The sequence below is a fragment of the Macrotis lagotis genome, chromosome X (genome assembly GCF_037893015.1).
Source record: "Macrotis lagotis isolate mMagLag1 chromosome X, bilby.v1.9.chrom.fasta, whole genome shotgun sequence".
Taxonomy (NCBI): Eukaryota; Metazoa; Chordata; class Mammalia; order Peramelemorphia; family Peramelidae; genus Macrotis; species Macrotis lagotis.
This window is the reverse complement of record NC_133666.1, coordinates 683,620,525-683,642,974: the sequence shown is the minus strand read 5'-3', so window position 1 is coordinate 683,642,974 and position 22,450 is coordinate 683,620,525. Positions and strand designations below refer to the sequence as shown.

The window sequence follows — 22,450 nt, the reverse complement described above, 5'->3', positions numbered from 1 at the left end:
GTCACAGGGCTAGTCAGTGGCAAAGCAGAGTCTAGAATTCTCCCCAGGGTTTCTGAATGGCTGGTTCATAGAAGGGGGCAAGCTCACCTGAAGTGAGGATGAGGTGCAAAGCAGGCATTTCCCTGTCAGAAACGACTCAAAAGGAATTTATTTATGTTTTAACTGGTAGAGGGTAGAAAAAGAAGAGACTGAAGAATTTTTAATACTCTAGATTTGGGTTGGGAGTTGGGTTTTCCAGTTTGAAAAGTTTTGGCAACTAATAGATTATATTGTGGTGTTGTGGCTATTTTTAATGAAGAACAGAAGTGGCAGTTGTAAAGGAAATTCTTAAAGGAATACTTAGTTTGGGAATTTTGACTATTTCTGCCCCCTCCCCCATTGGATTAGAGATTAGAGTTAGAAAGCCCTAGAGATCAACTTTCCTTGTCAACTTCCATATTTTATAAATGGGGAAACTGAGGGTCAGAGGGATGAGGTTTGTTCTTTGGACCTGGCTCTCATTTTCCCTCTGGTTCTTGTGCCTGGCCTTTACAGTACTGCTTTAGCCGGGACTTTCTGGGACCCATGCCCACAGCTCGAGTAGGAAGAATGCCCAGGGATGTTGAGAACAATATGTGGAAGAGGCCTTGCCACATGGTAAAGAGAAACCCAGCTCAGGGATTGAGAGGCATCGGCTCTTGACCCACTCGAGTGTGTCATTCTTGGCGGTCCTTTGCCTAAGTTCTAAAATTGGCTTGTTTTCTTGTCCTGAGTTGATTGCAGTGAGGTTCAGTGGAAGGAGCTTGGGAGATGAGGATCCAGTTGGAAATCTTGACATTTTTTCTTCTCTGTGTAACTTTAGATAAGTCACCTCTTTGATGCCTCAGTTTCTTCCTCTGTAAAATGAGGAAGTTGGTCTGGCTGGCCTTCCTCATATCCTCATATCCTCGTGACCCACTTTACAATTTGAGAGATGCAGTTAAACTCATTTGGGTTCAGTTTTCATTTAAGATTGTGAGAGTGTAGTTGGAGTTTTGAGCAGGTTGGAAGCTAGCAGCCCGTTTTGGAACTGAATTTATCCATTCCTAGATATGGAAGCCACTTACGCAGAATATGAGGAGTGGTCAGATGACCCAGTCCCTGAGGCTGTGATGCAGAGCTACAAGAAAGCATTGCAGCAAATGGAGAGATGTAAACCGTATGAGGAGGCCCTGGTGAGTGATGACCACTCTGCTCCTGAGCTGTCTTTTACAGATGAAGGATGGTCTTGGAACTGTCAGCCTTTCCCCATAATCACTTGAGAAAACTGGTGCTGCCAGGTATAAATCAAGAGGCTTGTCCCCACTTGTATGGATAGATCAGTGTTGGGACACAAATACACACTGTTGGCCTGGTTGGGCAAGAATGAGACATATCAGCAATAGGAAGGAAAGGCAGGTGCTGAACAGTAACCCTGAATGATCAAAAAAAGATGAATTTGTCCCAGCTTTAGCACCTTATAGCACAGAAAAAAGGAACTCATCTGCTTCACATTTTCAGTGAAGATAAAATATAAGAATTAATTATGTGGAAATAGTTAACCAGAAAGTTAAATTGAACAAAACATTCTGGTCACTGAGTTTTGTACGAGGCAAATATGTGAGACCACATACTTAAAATAAACAATTATTCTAAACCTAGTAACCATTAACAAAACCATTTTAATTCATTCAACAAAATCTGATCTTAAAACAAATTCTACCTTTTTGAAGCTTATAGTGTAAGTTTTAAAAATATGTATATTAACTTTAGCAACATAAAACACAAGCTTCTTGAGTGCCTATTCCCTTTTGGTTTTTCTTACTTTGATACTGATTGTAAACAATCCTAGACTTGTAGAAGTTTTGAGCTAGCAGAGATATTCAGGATGAGAGTCCACCTTCACCTCCCACACTCCCCACCCCGATGTCTATAGAAGAGACAAAAACGGGCCGGGGGAGGGGAGGGACATGCCAACAAATCACAGCAGCCTATAGTTCATTGAATTTGAAAGTTTTATATTTTATTTCAGTAGATTTCTTTTGTTGGCCTGTGCAGTTCGTTCTCTTGATAAGATTTAACTGAATGACCATAAGTTTCATAAAGCTGCTATCCTACTGAGGGTTGTTAGTTTTGATTCAGGACACCAGTGTCTTTTATTGATCATTTTTGGCAATCAGGCATGTGATAATGTCACATTTTTTATTTCTCTCGGTGTCTCTGTCCGGCACACAGCCAGGTGCAAGTTTGTGTCTCAGATGGAGAGACTTGGTGATGAACCTGCCACTGGCATGGCACCAGCCTCGTTGATCATCCCTCTGGGGGCTGTGTCAGCCAGAGTAGCTTTAGACAGGTCATCGTGGGTTTTGATTGTCTGGCCACTGTCAGTGTTTACAGTTCTGATTTGATGTCAAGTTGTATTGTTTTCCTTAACCATACTGAGGAACTTGTTTTAATTTTTGTTCTAAATAGGTGGTAGCAGAGACCCCAAAGTTGGCTGAATATCAAGCCTATATTGATTTTGAGTTGAAAGCTGGAGATCCTGCTCGCATTCAGTTAATCTTTGAGCGTGCGCTGGCTGAGAACTGCCTCGTCCCAGACTTGTGGGCCCGTTATAATCAATATCTGGTAAGAGCACCAATAGGGCATCACTTTCTTTTATTTCTTTTATATTTTTTGGTTTTTGCAAGGCAGTGGGCTTAAGTGACTTGCCCAAGGTCACATAGTTAAGTAACTATTAATGAGGTCAAATTTGAACCCAGGTCCTCCTGACTCCAGGACTGGTGCTGTATCCACTGCACCACCTAGCTGCCCCACTTTCTTTTGCTTTTAAATTAAAAAAGATAATTGCAAGAAAATTAGGACAAGAATTCCAAGAAATTGCTGCATCTTTTTTTCCTCCATTGAGATTCTTTCCCTCTGTTCATCCTTTCTTTTCTTCCTTTTTTTCTGATCCAGTTCCTAAAATCTAAAAGTGTTTCTGAAAGTATTAAATTTATTAGCCTTTTCCTATTATGTTTTGGAAGCAAAACATTTATTCATCTGCTTGAAATGCATCAGTACAAGTGATGATGTCACAGTGCTTTACTAGACGTTTATAAAGAAAATGAGGTTATTGGCCATCCTTACAAGAAATTATTTGATATTAATTAAGCACTTGGCAGCATTGTGCCATATTTTATATAGAATACCAAATTGGACACTATCCCATCCCACCATGGAATTATTTGTTTTAGGATCGGCAGTTGAAAATGAAGGATCTGGTCTTGTCTGCACATGATCGTGCTGTTAGAAACTGTCCCTGGACAGTTGGACTGTGGAATCGGTACCTCTTAGCCATGGAAAGACATGGAGTTGATCATCAGATAGTTTCTGGTAAGGATGTTTTTGTGGGAACTCTCTGTATCATTGATACTTTCATAATTCTTATCTCCAGTGAGCATTTCAATGCTTTAAGAGTATGCACCCTTGAGAAATACTGAGTTAAAACAGTGAGTTTATGGAGAAATTGTTTTTATTCGTATGCTTTCTTCCATCATCTTCATTTTCCAAAAGATCTTTCCTTCTCTTCGAGAACTGTTCCTTATAACTAAGAATAAAAAGAAGGGGAAAAACAGTTAACCCAACTGGATGTGGCTGCATTACACAGCCACCATCCCTGGCTTCTGCAAAGAAGGGAGAAGGGCGCTACATTCTCCTGCCTCTTCTCCAAGTCCAAGCTTGGTCATTTATCATTTCACGGCATTCAGTTAGGCTGTTCTGGGGGCATGGTTCTTTGGAGCTGCCTGGTTGTCATCCTATGGCTTTTCCTGTTTCTGTTTACTTCCCCCTGCTTGAGTTGCACAGTTCTTCCCATTCTTTAGTCATCCTCAGTCAGAGGCCTCTGCCTCATGTCCAGGTCTTTGCTCCCACAGAAGGGCCTGCTGCTGATGCCCTAGTGGGTATGGCAGCACTTTGCTCTTGCCTGGTTTCCTCATAGGCACCTGGGGCACAAGGCTTAGGCCTTGTTATCCCTACTTTGTTGAGGTCCAGCAGAGTGGGCTGGTCAGTCCTCAGCTGCACATTCAGGGACTGTTTCTGTTTTTATTTTCTGTCATTCCATATGTCATGCCACAGATGTGCCACGTGGGCTGCGCATTGAGTGGTGCAGAACTTACTCTTGTTTTCTAAGCAGTTTATATCTGTTGACTCTGCTACCAGTTATTTAGTTAATTCAAAGTGGAAACTTATTTTGCATTTTTATTCTGACCACAGACAACTTTGAGAAAGCATTGAATGCTGGCTTTATTCAGGCCACAGATTATGTGGAGATTTGGCAGGCGTATCTTGATTACCTGAGGAGAAGAGTGGATTTTAAACAAGGTATTGTATCCTCATACTTGGCCTGTCAAACATTTACTTAGTGCCTGAAAGATGTTTAGGCATATCTCTCTCTCTCTCTCTCTCTCTCTGTGTGTGTGTGTGTCTGTGTCCCTGCCCTTGGTCTTGTCATGATGGCATTGCCTGAGGCAATGGAAAGATCCTACTGGCTGCTGTGTGTGAGGAGTTGTGGGCCTCTTCAAATGCATTCTTTTTCTAGCTCTTCTGATTGTTAGGATCAAACATGTCTTAGCCTCCTAAAGGTGACTTCACATCCTTCCAGAAAGACAAAATTGGGTGAAAAATGTCTATTGTTGAGACTGATATACAGTTGGAGAGATAGACTATCAGCCTGGACAGGGACTCAGGCCGCAGTCATGGATCTGAGTTTGGGCTGGGCCTAGAAGGGAGAGGGAGAAGAGAGTAGGTCAGGGTGGTTTCTAGCACTGAAGTGTTGTTTAGTGAGCACAGGCTACTTTCAAAAGCATCTGAATGACTTGGGGCTCTTTTGGTGCTGTGATGATGGCTGAAGCCAGCCCAGGAGAAGAGGCACTGGACCTCTGGCAGCAAGGATTTCTTGAGGATTTGGTTGTGCCCTTCCATAGTGTGATGCAAACGAGGCAGACAGAAGCCATCCCTGCCCTCAAAAGAGTTTATGTTCTAGTGGGGAGACAACTTAGGAGGAAGTCTGTACCTCTGAGGCCCAGGCAGGGCAGATGGGAGCATCTCAGGGGGCAGCCTCCTAACTAGCTGTGTCCTCCCATAGGGAGGTGATCTGGAGCTGAGTCTCGAGGAAGCCAGGCTGGTCATGGTTTGAAGCCCAAGGAAAGTTGGTTCTAGTTTGCTTCTGGTACACATGACAGTCACTCTGCCAGCCTCTAGCAGCCTTATTTAGTTAATTCAAAATGGAACTTATTTTGCATTTTTATTCTGACCACAGATAGCTTTGAGGAAAGCATTGGCTTTATTCAGGTCACAGATTATGTGGAGTGACTGGAGAGGAAGGAGGCTGGAGAGGAGACAGTACAGAAGAAAGTGGGAATCTCTTGGACTAGGTGGAGATGGTCACTCCAGGCCTCTTGTGGTCTCAGGGCACATGCACAACAAGAGATGGAAGATGTTCAGGTCATTGAGTAGGAGGTGACCAGGAGCTTAGGAGAGTCACTTGAATAGCCAGAGCATCATTTAGAGTGGAGAGACTTGACACCTGGAAAGCAGTCAGAAGGTCATTGTGGTAGTCCAGGGCTGTGATTGGGTAAGTGGAGATGGAGGCGAGAGACTTGAGAGGAGTCTTATGGGTCAAAAGGATTTGGCAGTGAGAGTGGGGGGTGGGACGAGAAGGAGAAGAGAAGGAGATGAGAAGGAGATGAGAAGAGGGAGGAGATCAAGGTTATGAGCCATGGGTGACTGGAGGTGGTGCTGCCCTCGTCCTGATAGGAGCACTGGGAAAGATGGAAGACAGAGAGGATCTGCCTAGAGAAGAGGTCTGGAGAGCTCCTGAGTGCTGGAGAGATCACCAGGGGAGTTAATGCCAAATCAGAAGAGAAGTAAAAGCATCATGACTTGAGGGAAAGAGGATAGCCAGCCTTGGACTCAGGAAGTCCTCTACCTCTGACCCATTGTGGCTGTGTGACCTGGGGTGTCACTTCTTCTCTGAGGGCAACATCAGAGCTTGAGGGAGTTGTGCAGGAGGAGTTGACAGAGTGGGAGTTGATTAAAGTATTTCTCTAGGGAAAATATTTCAAAGCTCTTGTTCAATGACTAGCTTACTTTATTTACATCAGGGTCTAAGAAAGTAAATTCTAGTTTCACCACTTTTGGAGCTTTTGGAACTCACTGTCTTGTTTTTTTGTGCACTCTGTGGTAGAAGGTTCCTGCTCCTGGAGCTGAGATCTTGTAGACATCAGCTGATTGGCCAGGCATGAAAGGTAGTTGAAGGAGGAGAAAGACATCTGAGACTGTCTCATTCGAGAAGTCCTTTCATTTTCCCACCTTGTCTTCCAGATTCAAGTAAAGAGCTAGAGGAACTGAGAGCTGCCTTTGCTCGGGCATTGGAGTATTTGAAACAAGAAGTGGAAGAGCGTAAGACACTGCCTTAGCCTTGGGGCATTTGGGGTTGGAGCTTTTCCTGTCTTATGAGTTGTATTCATTTGTTTGTCAATTCTTTTCTTCTAAGGTTTCAGTGAAAGTGGAGATCCATCCTGTACCATAATGCAGAATTGGGCAAGAGTGGAGGTATATTTTTTAAAATTTTGTGGTTTTATTGACTCTTTTAGGGTCTTGGTCTGGTTAGTCACAGCTGGAATAATTAAGTCTCAAGTTAAGATCCAGATTCTTTTCAGTAGTTGAATTATATAATGTAATGGGCCTTAATTTTTTCTTATGGTAGATAGACATGTGAATGAATCTTCATTCATTAAATGATGGAACCAGAAAGTCTTATTGATGTCTTAAATTGAACACTTGCATATGTAGTGGACAGTGAAAATGAAAAGCAAAATTCAGTCCCTGTTGAGGTTCTTGGAATAAATGCTCTCATTTTCTGTGCTGCTGTCAAATTTGAACAAATGCTGACTTTCCTCTTTTGATAGTTAGCCTAGCAGTATATGTTGGGTCTCAGACCTGAGACTATTCCAGCCAAAGGACTCTGACTGTTTAATTGCTCTTTTCCGTCTTGTAGGCCCGCCTTTGTAACAATATGCAGAAAGCACGAGAACTCTGGGATAGCATTATGACAAAAGGAAATGCAAAATATGCCAACATGTGGCTGGAATATTACAACTTGGAACGGTAACCAAGCACACCATGGGCATCATTGGGTTTAGGAACTGAGTGTCTGGGTCCTCAAAGGAAGGTGAGAAGGCAGGTCACCAGGCCACAGGAGGCAGGGAAGCATTTTCTAAATTTTGTAACTAGACATGTTAGAACTACAGTTGTTATTAGACTTCCTGGGGGTCTGGCACTGTACAAGTGGTATGGATACAAAGAACAAAAACCAAACACACCCTCCCCTGCCATCCTGAAGTTGGTGTTTTGCTGGGGGATCAGAATATAGAAGATGAGCACAGATTCTGACACCTTATGAGGGCAAGCGCTTGCAGTTGATAGGACCAGACTGGGCCTTCTGAAACAACTGGAGCTGAGGCTCAGATAGTGCCAGGCATGCTGGGGGTTGGAGCTGGAGGTAGAATGTGGGAGGAACAATGGGATGAACCTGGGAACAGGACTTGATTTTGCCGGGGGATAATGATGTTGGCAGCTGAGTGAAGTTGATTGATGAGGAAGGGACCCAGGACGGCCTCCTTGTAGTGTCAGCACTTTGGGAGAAGCAAAGGAGGATGTGTGGCAGCTCTTCTCAGGACAGCATGGGCCTACTGGATGACTTGGTGGGAGCAAGACTTGTTCTGGAGAGTTGGTAGTTTTACCTCCAGAAAGTAAGAGAGCAGCAGAATTGTGATGTCTAATTGCTTTCAGTGAAGTAGTCATTTCTGCTGTAGATGGGCTTAGTCATTTTTGGGTGGCTGTTCTTCCCCAGGGTAACTCAGGCTTATCTCTGTGGGAGATGGTCTTTAAGATAGTGAACAATCAAATAGAACTGAATGGTGGTGTACTGTATCAAGAACCAGGTCTGGAGTCAGCAAGACCCCACCCTAGGCAAATCATCTCCCTAATGGTTGCCTCAGTTTCCTCATCTGTAAAACGGGGGACAAGGTAATAATAACACCCGGCCCCAGAGTGGTTGTGAGGATCAAATGAGATTTCTAATTGGGAAGCCCCCAGACAGAGTCTGCCATATAGCATTCACTGTTGTGACCAGTAGCCTTCCTTGGGCTCCCTCCTTCTGGGTGTTGTGTCATATGACCGTTTTCTATGCATCAGCCAAGGAGACTGGCAGTAGATCCGGTCTTCTCTCTCTTCCAGTCTTCTCTCTCCTGCTGCCTGACCAACTTAATTGAGAAGGTGCCTCGTCTAGGCTTTGAGCAGGGTCTGCTTAGAGGGAAGCCACAGCAGGCAGGCCCCCTCAGGGAGGACAGACACTACCAGGGGATGACCTGTTTCCTGCCTATTTCCTGGAGGTTCCAGTTCTTTGTCGTTGTGCTTTAGGGCTCATGGGGACACTCAGCACTGTCGGAAGGCTCTGCATCGGGCTGTTCAGTGTACCAGTGACTACCCGGAGCATGTCTGTGAAGTGCTGCTTACGCTGGAAAGGATCGAGGGTGAGAAGATGGGCTGGGCCACATGAGTGTGGATCAAAGGGAAGTCTGCCTTCTTTTTTTGGGGGGGGGGGTAATCTGTGAAGTTGTGAATCAGTCTCATGGCTTGCCCCCCAGTTAGAATCTTCCCCATGCTATCAGTGAAGAAATTCTAGGTTTTCAGTAGATTAGAGCTGGCAGAGCTGGCAGGTAAATTCAGCACCCAAACCCCTGGGACCCAGAGCTGGGAGTTGACTTGAGTTAGTCTTCTGTGGAGATGATGCCATAGCAGATACCAGAGGGATCCTCCAAGCTAGATTTACTAGAAATTAGCTGTATAACTGCAGACAGTAGGAATATGACATGAAATCTGACACTTAGTTTTGGAACTGTGGTAAAGTTAATGGTAAGTTGCATTGCTCTAGAGCTCTGCATTTTATAAAATGCTTTGAGATAGGCAGTTAGGCAGAGTCTGGTAATCCCTTTGAACAATATAAGAAAAAGGCTCTTGTAGCAAAAGTCTCATCTCCGGTGTAATGGGCAGTCCCAGCTAAGTCCTATGTTTGGTCTAATCCGTATCTTAGCTTGTCTGGCTCATGAAGGACAGACTCACTATCAGTAGAAGGAAGATCTCTGTGTCTATTCCATAGAAATCCAACAGACCTTCACAGGGGCCAGTGTAGAGCCGATTGTGAACTCTGTGACTAATTTCTGGATTCTGTGGACCTCTACCAACTGCAGCCTCTCCTTTTTGGCTCATTTCAGATGTAGGGAAGAAAGAAAATCTTTTACCTACATACAGTAGAAACTACAATGAGTGATCTTTTCTTGCTACAAAAAGTGTTGCACATATTTTATAGCTGTGGAACTTAAGAGCTTGTGACCTTGCTGTAGTGACAATTTTATTTAGCCAGTCCCTTTATCTAATTAAAATGTTCTGATTATTGAACTCTTTAGAAAGTTTTTTTAATGTTGGCAATATAATATAAAAATAATTTTTAATAATGGTAAATTTTGAAAATGTAACTTGATTAGACATTTTCTATACTTGGAATTGTGGCACCAACTCTCATCTTTCAGAAAATTTTATTTTTATCTTAATCTTTTTTGTGTTAACTCTTGTTTCAAATAATATTTCCCCTCCCCCCCTTTTTAAAGTTTTTTTGCATGGCAATTGGGTTAAGTGGCTTGCCCAAGGCCACACAGGTAGGTAATTATTAAGTGTCTGAGGTCACATTTGAACTCTGGTCTTCCTGACTCCAGGGTTGATGCTCTATCCACTTTGCCACCTAGCTGCCCCTATCATTTCCCTTTCTAGTGTCCTTTTAAATTTTTTTTTGTTTTTTTTTTAGGTTTTTTGCAAGGCAAATGGGGTTAAGTGGCTTGCCCAAGGCCACACAGCTAGGTAATTATTAAGTGTCTGAGACTAGATTTGAACCCAGGTACTCCTGACTCCAGGGCTGGTGCTCTATCTGCTGCGCCACCTAGCCTCCCCAAATTTTCATTTTTTTAATTGAAATTTTATTTTTCTAGTTACATACAGTGATAGTTTTTCAACGTTCAACCATTTGTAAATGTATGAGTTCCACATTTTTCTACTTTCCTCCCTTCCCTTCCCCCTCCCCATGGAGGCAAACAATCTGGTAAAAGTTGTACATGTACATTCATGTTTAACATTTAAAGCTTTCATCTTTTAAAAATGATAAAATCTCCTCTGACAAAACCTTCTTATTTACCTGTAACCCTCCTCCCCAGAAAAATCTGTTTTTTTAGATAAATTATTGAGACAAAATGTACAGTCCATCTCTTGCCAGAAAAAATAAATGAATTAAAAAACTAGTTTAGCACAACCAATGAATATATAAACTAAGTCTGACAATTTGTGCAACTAAGTGATGCAGTGGATAGAGCCTTGGATGGAGTCAGGAGGACAGGAGTTGAATCCAGCCTCAGACACTTGACACTTACTAGCTGTGTCACCCTGAGAAAGTCACTTCATCCTGATCTCTTCACATCCAGGGCCATATTCAGTCATCCAGACTCATAGCTGGCCACTGGACCCAGATGACTGAGGAGAAAGTGAGACTGGTGGCTTAGCACAGTCTCCCTCACTCAAATCCACTTCATGTGCTTGTCATGGCATCACCTCCCTGATGCTGTGTCTTCTTTGAGAACAAAGGACAAACATTATCATGCAGCATTTCATGCTATATAGTTTCTTCCTCTGCAAAGAACTCCCTTATGAAATAGAAAAGAATGGTAGTCACTTTGAGCAAAAGAACCTTTTTCCCTTGAACACTTATCAACCAAATTAGTTACAAAATTTTGCTCATCTTGGGCATTGAAGCCATATGCCATTCTGGCATTTCAGGTATTGGTTAGGTCAATTTTCTAATGGGGAGATTTTCAGCTGCTATTCATGATTCCACCTTAAAGTTAGGCTGATTGGCTGTTTCTTGAAGTATTTAAATGTAGAAGAGATTAGAGATCATCTGGTCTAAACCCCTTATTTTGTAGCTGAAGATATTTAGATTCAGATTGGTTTCAGAGACTTGCCCATAGCTATGGCAGGTAGTGAGTATATGGGGGGTGAAGGTGGGAGGGAGATCACTTTAAGGAGATATTTCCTAATAATTAGGAGTATCAAAAAGTGGCTGTCAGTATGTAGGATAGGCTCCTTGCTCCTGGGAGGGTTTGTAGCCCAAGCCTGGCTTGTTGGATAATTGATGGATTGGGCTATTATAGCGGGTCCCTGAAAAGGTCCTAGGTTGCTGACTGTGTATGGTTAATTCTCTTTTCTGGAGGGGGAGGTGTGGCTGAGATTTAATTTCCTCTTAAGTCTTCAGAAATCCCAGGAAATCCAAACTTGTTGACGACTCTTCTCGTTTAGGTACCCTGGAAGATTGGGATTCAGCAGTTCAGAAGACTGAAAATCGATTAGCTCGAGTTAATGAGCAGAGAGTTAAGGTAGTGAGATTGTATGAATTGTTGAGCAACTGATGGTAATTGCCTGAATGTTGATCAAAATCTTCACATAACCTCTTCTGAAATGTAATGCTCAGGGAGGAAAATTTGCTAATTTTGATGTTAAAAAATTGAGGTGACATTCAATTCCTCTGTTGCAGCATTCTTACAGATGTTCTTGGAAATTGAGGTCTGCCTATAAGAAAGTATAAAAATAACCAAGTGTCTTTTTAGTGGGTGAATTTTGGTAGTAACGTTCATTGGGACAGACCTTGCTGCTGCTGCACACAAGGATAGCCTGGAGCACCCTTGCCAAGCATTTCAGGTCCACGGAGTGGGTGGGGGGCCGGGGATGTTTGCTGTGGGAATAAACCAAAACACCCAAGTCTTAAGGTGGGAACTTTGAAATTGAGTTAGCAGGTGTGAAGTAGATTTGATCGACCCCCTCTTTCCTCCTTTTCCCCTTTAGATGCTAGTGCTAAGAGAGCATGTTGCCCATTAAATGTGGATCATTGAAGCTGTGCCCCTTTTCTCCTTTCCTTAGCTGAAAAGCAGAGCAGTGGATTTTGTAGCCTTGCCACTGACTCGTCTTCATCCTTGCAGGCTGCTGAGAAGGAAGCTGCTCTGGCCCAGCAAGAAGAAGAAAAGACAGAGCAGCGAAAGAGGGCCCGGGCTGAGAAGAGGGCCTTTAAGAAGATGAAGAAGACCAAGGTGGGGGACAAACGGAAGGCTGATGAAGATGACGACGACGAGTGGGGGGATGAAGACGAAGGTAGTGCTGGGCACACTTGTTAGCTTGGGCAGGGGTCTCACCCATCCCATGACCTTGCTTACAGAAAGAAAACGGGATTAAGTTCCGTGCTAATCAGTAAAAGGTCCGAGTAATACCTACCATTGACATGGCCCGTGTGAGCTAGGGTGCTTGGAGAGGTGTGACCTGGCTCCTGCAGGAGCTCTGGCTCGGGATTACTTTTAGCAAGATCTTCAGGAGAGGCTTGCTTTCCCTTGATGCACATAGGCACTGCCCCGTGTACTGCCACTGCATGTAGGATTAGGGGTTGGCTACTCAGGGAGGCGGGGGAGGAGGACTTGATGGCTGTTGTCTTCTTTTGGAACTCTGTAGAGCAACCCAGCAAGCGACCAAGAACCGGGAGCAGCCTGCCTCTGGTTGATGAGGACAAATTTACGTCCCTGGAGCTGGGACTTTTTGGGAGGAGTGCCCCCACAGAAGTGGAGCCCCCTTCCAAACAGAAGGAGAAAGCAGCTGCTATCAAAAAGGAGCTGCCCAAAGTGTTTCATGACAGCAAGAAAGACAACATCACTGTGTTTGTCAGCAACCTGCCCTACAGCCTGGGGGAGCCTGATGTGAAGCTCAGACCCCTCTTTGAGACTTGTGGGGAAGTCACTGAGATCCGCCCCATCTTCAGCAACCGTGGGGACTTCCGGGGCTACTGCTACGTCGAGTTTAAGGAGGAGAAGGCAGCCTTGCAAGCCCTGGGCTTAGACCGCAAGATTGTGGACGGAAGGCCCATGTTTGTCTCGCCTTGTGTGGATAAGAATAAGAATCCGGACTTTAAGGTGTGCCTGGGTGGGGGCGGGGAGCAGTGGGTGGCTGTGTTCTTTAGGAAGAAGAGGTTTCTTGTCCTTCCTCTGGAAGTTAGTCTTGTAGTGAGGAAGTGGTTGAGACTGCCCTGACAAAGGAACAGACTGGACCACCTGGGATCCCTGGCTGAGGTGGCTCGACCCCATCTCATCTCTCTTGCCCTGCAGGTGTTCCGGTATAGCACGGCCTTGGAGAAGCACAAGCTGTTTATCTCTGGCTTGCCCTTCTCCTGCACAAAGGAAGAACTGGAAGACATCTGCAAAGTTCACGGGCTTGTGAAGGACCTCCGGCTGGTCACCAACCGTGCTGGGAAACCCAAGGTAGACGAGACCCTGACCTGGGGTTGCCCTTTACCCTGTGGCAAGCAGTCTGTAGCCTGACCTGGCACAGATCTACCCTGAGGAGGGTTTGTGCTTGGGGGTAGGGGGAGGTGAGGACTCTTCAGTGTGACCTTCTACAGCTTTATTCTGGGTGAGGCCCACCTACCCTTCAAGCCTTTAATTTAAAAAAATTTCAGGGAGAGAGCAAGAGCTTTGGATATGCTTCAGAAGGATGGGGTCTGAACCCCAGTTCTGCTATAGTTGCTTCACCCTCCTGGCCTTCAGTTTGTTCCTTTGTCAGCTAAGAGCATTGGACTATGAGATTTCTCAGTTCCCTTTCAGTGCCAGCTTTCTGTAGTTTCATGAAATTAGTTGTTGCAACAGGAGAAAGACAGATTAGGAAAACAAAACATGGCTAGAGAAGAAATAACAAACTGGTGGGGAAGTTTTCTGTTCTTAATCTACATGTTTTTTGGTGGAGGTTTTCATTTAGTCTTTCTGAGCTGTTTGGTCTTCCAGAGCAGTTTGTCCAGTGTTGTGCTCTTGTTAGTTCAGACAAGTCTAGCTCTATCATGTCTTAGCGCTCAGTTGGATTTTATTTCATTTCCCGACCAATGGGCACTCCGTGGTTCTTAGTTTTAGTGATGCCATCCATATTTTTGTCCATCTTTATTTGGCTTTGGGACCTTAAAGAGAGATTGCCCAGTTTGATCTCTGGGGATGTGGTCCTGAGTGGCCTTTGACTGTAGTAGGACCGAGGTGGCATTTACCATAGACAGTGGCTGCTGAACAAGGACAGTCATCCTCCTTTATCCACGTCAGTCTGACAGATGTGAAATGGAGCCTCTGAATTGCTTTCATGTGACTTGGAGCATGCTTTCTTTTGGCTCTTGGGAGTTGGATGTGAGAACTGTCCATCCATATTCTTTGACTGTGTCAACTGGGGAATGGCAACTTATTCTTCTGTGTTTGAATCAGTTTTTTTCTATTTCATGAGACTTTTATTGAAGAAACTTGCTGTTGAGGTATTTTCCCACAGTCAGTCATTTCTCTTTCAATCTTAGCTGCCCTGGATTTTTTGTGTAAGGTTTTTTTTTTAATTTTATGCCATCAAAATTGTCCAGTTGATCTCTGTGATCTTCTTTAACTTGCTTCCAATTACCTTCCTGTTTACAGATCTCAAAGATCCATTATTACTTTGTATACTCGTGTCTGACATCTAAATTACATAGCCTTTTGGAGCTTCTTTTGAAGAGATATTGGTTTTAGCTGCTGTCCAGGATTCTGAGTTTTTGTCAATACTGAGTCCTTCTCCAGTAGCTGGGATCTTTGGGTTTACCAAATTAGGTTGCAAATTTCATTTTTCATATGTTATGTATCAATTTATTCCACAGATCTCTATTTTTTCTAACCAATACCAAATTATTTTGTTCATACTGTTTTGTACTATAGGTTGGGGTCTGTACTACAGGTTTTTGGTGTCTTCTTTCCTTCTACTTTTTTTTCAAGATTTCCCTTGAGATTCTTTGACATGTTCTTCCAGATTTTTTTCAAGTCCTATCAAGTAATCCTTTGGTAGTTTGGCATGACTGTATAAGTGAATTACTTGAGATCAAATTGTCTTTTTTTTTTTTTACATCGTTCCTTGTTCTTTCTTTAGGGTCTTGCCTACGTAGAATATGAGAATGAGGCGCAGGCTTCTCAGGCTGTGTTGAAAATGGATGGTATGACAATTAAAGAAAATGTCATTAAAGTGGCCATCAGCAACCCTCCTCAGAGGAAGGTGCCCGACAGGCCCGAGGGAAGAGTGACGGGGGCCCTGGTGCCGCGGCAGGTGTACGGCGCGTAAGTGCTCGTCTCTTAAGTGGGACCTGGGTCTTTGCAGTGGGGAATGAGAGGGTCCATCACTGAGGGGACAGCTACCTGGAGAAAAGGGTCAGAACAAGCTTAACTAGGCTGCCATTTCTTCAGCTGATAGGGACAGGCAGTGCTGGCTGCTGAGTCCTGCCTCTGCCTTCTTAGGCCTTGGGTCAAGTCAGCTAATCTTGTCAAATTATCTGCTGGAAATTACCCCTTGAGGCTAGGCCGGATCCTTTTCACTTTGCAATCTGCCCCCTCATTTATGTAATTTAAGACCCTAAAGCTCTTGGTACCCACTTTTCATGACTACAAAAAGGACTAAGTTAGTCTGTACATAAAAATATTTCCCTTTCTAGGCGGGGCAAGGGCAGGACCCAGCTCTCGCTCTTGCCTCGAGCTTTGCAACGCTCCAACAATCCTGGCCCCAAGACAGAGAATGGGACACTCCAGACCCCACCTGGACCCTCTTCAACACCCACAGAGGCGCCCAAGATGTCAAATGCTGACTTTGCCAAGATGCTCCTGAAAAAGTGAATTAGACTGTATGGGAAATGTGAAAATGCCTTTTAGGAAGCCACTTTGTGTCCTTATTTCTGCTGGCAAGGGGAACCCCCCATCATCCTCTGTAAATAGTACTTTGTCCTATTAGGCCCATCACAGTGCAGATTGGGGCTGTACCAAGCCAGAGGGTTCTTTTGTTCCAACTGAGACAAAGAAGGCTGGTGTGGGTTTAAATGGCTTTAAATGATCCCTCATATTGAGGGTAGGCAACATGAGGGAAGTGTTCACTTTACAGGCGGGCACTGTTCTTGCAGAGCTCCATTCCTCAGGGCAGCTGCTTGGGCAACTTTTTGCCATTTACAGGATACTCATTTTGCGCCCAGCGGAGCAGACTGGCCCATCGATCTTGGCAAAGATAAAATGGCAGATGCTCGGAATTCACCACAATGGCCTATTTTAGAAGGGGGAGGGGAAGGGAAGTTAGAGAAAAGTGGATAGGCTTGATGTTCTGTTCAAAGTGGTCTCTGTTTTTCTATTGTGTATTTGTAAATGACATGTCAAACCCTTAGTTTTGAGTTTCCTAGGATAGGAGACTGGAGATGTTTGTTTTGTATTCAGAATTGTGTGTGCTGCCACTGTGGATCATGTCCACTTTGTTTGCCCAAGGAATTGTCCTCCCCCTTGTCGAGACCTTCAGCTCCTTGGTTTTGTTTATATATGATGTCAAGTGCAAACTCACGTTCTCCATTTAACTTCACTTATTAAACTGAAGTTATCATTAAAAGGTTTTTTGCACAATCTCCTCTCTTCTCCTATTCAGTTCAACACAGATGGTGTACTTTGCTTTATTTACACCCCAGCCTTGGCCTGGAGAGGCACGTTCTGGGCTTCCAAACCCATTCTCCTCCCTCGACTTAAGCAATTTAAAAAGATCTTTTTTGGTTCTTTGTTTTAGGTTCTTCCTACTTGGGCTGATTCTAAGTCAGTTCACTGCAGCTTAGTTTAAAGAATTCTGGGGCCAAGAAGAATTTCAGAATCACCCCCTAATTTATCTTTTTTTGAAGTTGTACTTTTTAAATGCAGTTAGGAATTGTAACAGTAACTTATGATGCAAATTACATAAGGAGACACAGTTGGATGTTTACAAAGACTTTTCTCCTGGTGAGGTGAGCAGGTATGTTTTATGATCTGCATCTTATAGATGAAGCCAGGTTGGCAGGCAGAGGTTCAGGCCAGCCCCAGGGGCCAGGAGCCCCTGGACTGGATGATTTGGCCATGTTCATATGGGAAAGAACTTGGAGAGCCTCAGTGCTGTGTGGTGGGAAACACTGGCCTGGAATTGAGGCTCTGGTTCTTTTTGGAACTTAGCATCTTCATCTGTAAAGTAAGTAATAATGCTTCACGGGTGTGTTGTCAATCCAACTGCTATGGAAATGTGAAACAACTATATTGTAGATCTTTATAGGATCCTTTGTAGTTAATGTGTTAGCTAGGGACTAGGTGGGTTAGTAGCAGTCTTGTGGTTTGGGCTTGAGACTGCCTGCTAATCTCATAGTACACTTTAGGTCCCTTCTTGCAGCCCTTCTTTATTCACATGCCTGGTCTACTTAGGGGCTTATTGAGCACACATACCCCACTTGGAACATTATGGTGTGAGCATACTTGGCTTTTGCCACTTGTGCCCCAGATGTGATTCCAGGTTTCAGCAGATTCCCTCCCCTTTCCCCTGTGCCCACAAACTCAATTATAATTAGCATTACAAACTTCGGAGGTGGGCAGGTGCCAAGCTCCATGTGCATTGGGTGTGGTTCTGGGCTCTGGTGGTAGAAAAGCAAAAGAAATCAAACAATTGCTATTCTCAAATAGCTCATTTTCTAGTGGAATCTAATTGGGGAGGTGGTAGATCAGCTGTCAATAACTTAGAAATGCTTATGGCCTGCGTTTGATTGCAAATTATGTTCCATTATTGGTAAAACTTATCTGTTAAGCACTTTTCAGGATTGCACTGTCTTAAATAGAAGTGTCTGCATGGAAGTTTAATGGGTATTTGGGTTGGCAAGGAATTGATGAGAGGAAATCCCACCTCTTTGGGCCTTGGTTTTCTCTCCTGTAAAAAGAACAACTTGAATTCTATCAGGGGAAGCAGCAGCATCATGTGGGAAGAGGAGGCAGAGGTCATGGCATCCAACTGAAGGTACACTGCCACTTCCTAGACCTGGGTGACCTTGCCAGAAACCCATCTAACCCCTGAAATAGGAGGTTTTTTTTAAAGTTTTTGCAAGGCAAATGGGGCTAAGTGGCTTGCCCAAGGCCACAACAGAATGAGGCTTACTCGGTGTATTTAATAAAATACTTTTTATTAGAATAAGTAGTTTGTTAGAGTAACATCCTTCACTTAGAGCTAAAGTGCAAATTCTTCATTCTGTAGTATAAAAAACAAGTGCTTTCACCTAGTTGGTTCAGCTAGCCTTGGGGGTCTGTTCACAAGAACAAAATCTATTATATAGTCAGGGCTTCAGAAATTCTACAATTTATGGCAGTGGTCTTAAAAAAAAATCCCAGGGTTGTGAACCTTGGTATTTTATGTGAAAATTAGATTTTCTAATCACCTGGGGCCAAGCTAGCTCAGCTCTTCAGAAAGCTAGAAGGGACGTGTTAACGTGTTGGCTTCCAAAATTTGTCCATTTATGACAACCGCTTAGGTGGTTCAAAAGGCAGAACGTGACTTGGGTGCCAACACTGAGAAGATGGGGTCACAGGGACAAAAGAGATGTTCACTAAGTGGAGGACTTTAATGAGCAGAAAGGACCCTGGTTATTTTCTGGATGGGAGCTGTTGCACTTGTGGTCAACAAAGACTCTGCTACCATTGCAGGATCCCCTTAAATGTGGCCTAGGGATCTAGAAAAAAGTCCATCCACTGCCTGTGCTAAACATGAGGTATCTCTGAAGATGAACAATTACGGGGTGGTGTAATGAGGAGTCATGAGGAAAAAGGGCTCGGGAGAAGATATTGCACAGAAAAAGATGCTGGCCAAGGCAGGAAGGTTCCAAGCAGACATGCCTCAAAGGCATGAAAGTTTCCATTGAGGACTGTGTGATCCAGCTGATTATATCTGATTGATCTCTAGAATCAGAGATTCAAGAGTATTTTTTTTTCTCAGCATTATATGTCTATTAGTCTGCAGGGAATGTTTTGGAGTGATCTGTCAGGGAAGACATTCTTAAGACTTTGATGGTCCTGGATTCACAGCAAGATGGATGATGGAGTGGTCTGAGATTCGAACAACTTCAGCCCTAACAGATGTTCCTCTTCACAAGAAGGGGCACTGGGGAGAACAGGGAGGGAACTAGGCTGGTCATTCTGTTAATCTTCATTACAAAAATAATCCATCATGGAAAATCCATTTCTGGCACCAAACTTGAGAAGGGAAGGACAGCTTGGAGGGACTTGAAAAATAGCCAGGTGAAGCCTTCAAGATCTCACTGTTTAAACTGATCCTGATTTCATATCTCAGTAGTTTGCTTTCTAAACAGAAATTGATTGATTACAAAGTCAGGCTGGGCAGATAGACTCGGGCCTTCAAACAACTTTTAAAAAAAATTTTTTTTGCAAGGCAATGGGGTTGAGTAACTTGCCCAAGGTCACACGAGCTAAGTATTATGTGTCTGAGGTCACATTTTAACTTGGGTCCTAACTGACGCCAGGCTGGTAGCTCTATCCGCTGTGCCACCTAACTCCTGTTGGACATTCACACAGGGAGCTGCCTGTTATCTGCAAAAATCACCCCCAGAGTTGCTTCCTCAGAAGTCACCGAACTCTTCGCTTCCCTTTATCCCGACTCGGAGCCCCTCCTTGACCTGGCAGATGGGTACACACTCAGTCCCAGAAACTTAGTCTGTTGTTGAACCCAGAGAGGATAGGATAGGCAGCAGCCTGTGGGATGCTTGCCCACAAAACAGCTTCCCATTTATAGATCCTTGAAAAAGCGTAGAGGCTCTCCATGTCCAGCCCAGAGTTTGGCTACAACATCTTGCATTTTTAACGTGCTTTAAAAGAAATCCAAAATAAATAATTTGGCAGTTAGCTTATAAATTATTTTTTTTTGTAGAGACAAGGCTTAATTTAACTTATTAAAGAAAAAAGTAAAATCCCAAAAACTAAAACCAGAAACATTCTGAGGTCAAGAACACTTGGGTCTCTAGCCTTGTCGGCCAGAAGAATCGTTTCCCAATAGGAACGCTCAAGGCTTCGATGTGATTTCCTCCAAAAGAAGCCAGACAGATTTAGGTTTTCACGGGAATAGTCTGTTTGCATCCGGAATGGTTGGGATTTGCTTCTGGCAAACCCACGGCGTGGTCAGTCGTTGCAATCAGCAGCATGTCTAAGGTGGTCTCGGTACACTTGGCGATGAAGCGGATGAAGGGTCTCACGTCCCCTTCGTTGGCCACTTCCAGCACGTGGTAGTACTCGGATCTCTGCTCCTTGCGGATGGTGACGGGAGGGTAGCCCGCCTGCATCAAGATGAGGTTCATGAGCAGGCGGGAGGTCCGGCCGTTGCCATCCACGAAGGGGTGGATGTAGACCAGCTTGTAGTGGGCCAGCGCGGCCAGCTCCACCGGGTGCAGGTTCAGGGCGTCCTCCGAGTTGAGCCACTGAATCAGCTCCGCCACCTGCTTCTCCACATCGCGCGGGTGGGGAGGGATGTGGTGGCCCACGAACACCTGCGTGGTCCTGAATCTGCCGGCCTCCACGGGGTCCACGTAGCCCAGCACCCGCCGGTGGATCTCCAGCAAGTCGCCGGCCGTGACGGCTCCGATCCTGGACACCAGCGTGGCGTTGACGTACTTCATGGCCGCGTGCATCCCGATGACCTCGTTCTGCTCCTCCAGGCTCCTGCCCGGCACGGCGTAGCGCGTCTCCACGATGTGCCGGATCTCGGACAGGGTCAGCGTGTTGCCCTCGATGGCCACGGTGTGGTAGATGTGGTGGTAGTAGGCCTCCTCCAGGACGCGCCGCAGCGCCGAGCTGCCCTTGGGGATGGCCATGACCTTGCGCACCTTGCGGTCCAGGAGGCCGAAGTAGCGCTGGTCGATCTCCTCCACCAGCGGCAGCGTGCGGTCGCGGTGCACCAGGGCCTTCTCGTGGTGGGGCGCCACGGCCAGCGCCCGGCCGTACAGGAAGGCGGCCTGCAGCACGTCCTGCTCCTCCTCGGAGAAGAGCCCCAGCTCCGTCAGCGCCTCGGCGTAGTCGGGCTCCACGCGCAGCGCGTGGCGGAACAGGCGCCGCGCCTTGTCGCGCTTGCCCAGCCGCTTCATCTCCAGCGCCTGGCGCAGCGCCGCCCGCGCCTCCAGCCTCAGGCCTGCGAGACACGGGGTCACGGTCACGGGCAGGGCGGGTCACGGGCATGGCCACGGGCAGGTCACGGGCATGGTCACGGGCAGGGCGGGTCACGGGCATGGTCACGGGCAGGCGGGGTCCGGCAGGGGTGGGTCACGGGCATGGTCACGGGCAGGGGCGGGTCACGGGCATGGTCAGGGGCAGGGGGGGTCCGGCAGGGCCGGGTCACGGGCATGGTCACGGGCAGGGGGGGTCCGGCAGGGGCGGGTCACGGGCATGGTCACGGGCAGGGGGGTCCGGCAGGGGAGGGTCGGGTCACGGGCATGGGGGGGTCCGGCAGGGGCGGGTCACGGGCAGGAGGGGTCCGGCAGGGCCGGGTCACGGGCAGGTCACGGGCATGGTCACGGGCACGGTCACGGGCAGGGCCCCCCCCTCGCTTACCCGCTGGGGCTCTGGCCTTGGCCCCCAGCAGCTCCACGCCGCGCGGGGGGCCCGGGGCGCGCGGCAGCGAGAGGCTCCCGCGCGGGGCGGCCCGGGGCAGCAGCAGCAGCAGCGGCGGGGCCAGCAGCAGCCCCAGCAGGGCGGCCCCCCACAGCCAGCGGCCCCCCGCCGCCGCCGCCCGCGGCCCGGCCCCCGCCGCCGCCACGGCCAAGGTCATCTGGCGGCCCCGGGCCGCATGGCGCCTGCGAGGAGAAGCCGAGGCTCAGGGGGGCCGGGACCCCCGGGCCGCCCCGCGCCCCCCGCGCCCCGGCCTCCCCCGCGCCGCCGCCCCCCGCCCGGGCCCGCCCGCCTCACCGCGCCTCCCGGCGCCCCGCTCCCGCCAACGCCGCCAACTCCGCCGCCGCCGCCCGGGGGTCTCCGCCGCCGCCGCTGCCCGCCTCGGCCCGGCACTCAGGGGCTCAGCGCCTCAGAGCCCGCCCCGCGGCCGCGCTCCCCGATCCCGGTTGGCCGCCGCCGCCCTTCCGCCGCTTCCATTTCCGGTACCGCCCCGCGGGCCCGCCGGCCCCGGGAAAAACTCTCCGTGGGCCGCTTCTATTGGCTGCCTCCTCAGTCCGTCTTCCGTCAGCGGCAGCCAATAGTCACGGCGGGAGAAGGGCGGGGCCTCGAAGGGGGCGTGATGCGCGCGCCCTCCCATTGGTCAGAGACGGGGCCGGAGGCGTCGGGGGCGGGGCTAAAGGCGCAGCGGCCCCGCCCCATACGTGGAGGCCGGTGTCTTCTCCCGGACGCGGAGCCGAGCCTCGGGCTTCTGCTGGCCGGAGCCCCTCCCGCCGCCCGCCCGGCCACGCCCCCGAGGGGGCGGGGAAGCCGAGGGG

At 47.0% G+C, this 22,450-nt stretch overlaps 2 protein-coding genes across 2 annotated transcripts in view; one reads left to right on the top strand and one right to left on the bottom strand.

Annotated features, from left to right (window-relative positions):
• The window catches only part of SART3 (spliceosome associated factor 3, U4/U6 recycling protein), a 29,295-nt gene extending 12,235 nt beyond the window's left edge, over window positions 1–17,060 (top strand). The window contains exons 6-19 of the mRNA XM_074206068.1: window positions 1,069–1,193; window positions 2,470–2,625; window positions 3,234–3,372; window positions 4,252–4,359; window positions 6,361–6,438; window positions 6,533–6,591; window positions 7,037–7,146; window positions 8,461–8,573; window positions 11,440–11,516; window positions 12,117–12,285; window positions 12,637–13,091; window positions 13,284–13,436; window positions 15,097–15,281; window positions 15,653–17,060. Coding sequence (XP_074062169.1) covers window positions 1,069–1,193; window positions 2,470–2,625; window positions 3,234–3,372; window positions 4,252–4,359; window positions 6,361–6,438; window positions 6,533–6,591; window positions 7,037–7,146; window positions 8,461–8,573; window positions 11,440–11,516; window positions 12,117–12,285; window positions 12,637–13,091; window positions 13,284–13,436; window positions 15,097–15,281; window positions 15,653–15,830 — 2,105 coding nt within the window. The 3' untranslated portion in view covers window positions 15,831–17,060. The remainder of the gene's footprint in view (window positions 1–1,068; window positions 1,194–2,469; window positions 2,626–3,233; window positions 3,373–4,251; window positions 4,360–6,360; window positions 6,439–6,532; window positions 6,592–7,036; window positions 7,147–8,460; window positions 8,574–11,439; window positions 11,517–12,116; window positions 12,286–12,636; window positions 13,092–13,283; window positions 13,437–15,096; window positions 15,282–15,652) is intronic.
• Window positions 6–21,795, bottom strand: FICD (FIC domain protein adenylyltransferase). Its single transcript, XM_074202254.1, has 2 exons — window positions 21,579–21,795; window positions 6–21,159 (listed from the first exon to the last, which is right to left on the bottom strand). The coding sequence occupies exons 1-2, from the start codon at window positions 21,793–21,795 to the stop codon at window positions 20,084–20,086; spliced, it is 1,293 nt and encodes a 430-aa protein (XP_074058355.1). The 3' UTR covers window positions 6–20,083.
• Between the last annotated feature and the right edge of the window lie 655 nt (window positions 21,796–22,450).

Coding starts and splice junctions, on each gene's coding strand:
- FICD (XM_074202254.1), bottom strand. CDS start 21,795: ATGACCTTGGCCGTGGCGGCGGCGGGGGCCGGGCCGCGGGCGGCGGCG. Junction 21,160..21,578: donor CAAGGCCAGAGCCCCAGCGG/GTAAGCGAGGGG, acceptor CGTGTCTCGCAG/GCCTGAGGCTGGAGGCGCGG.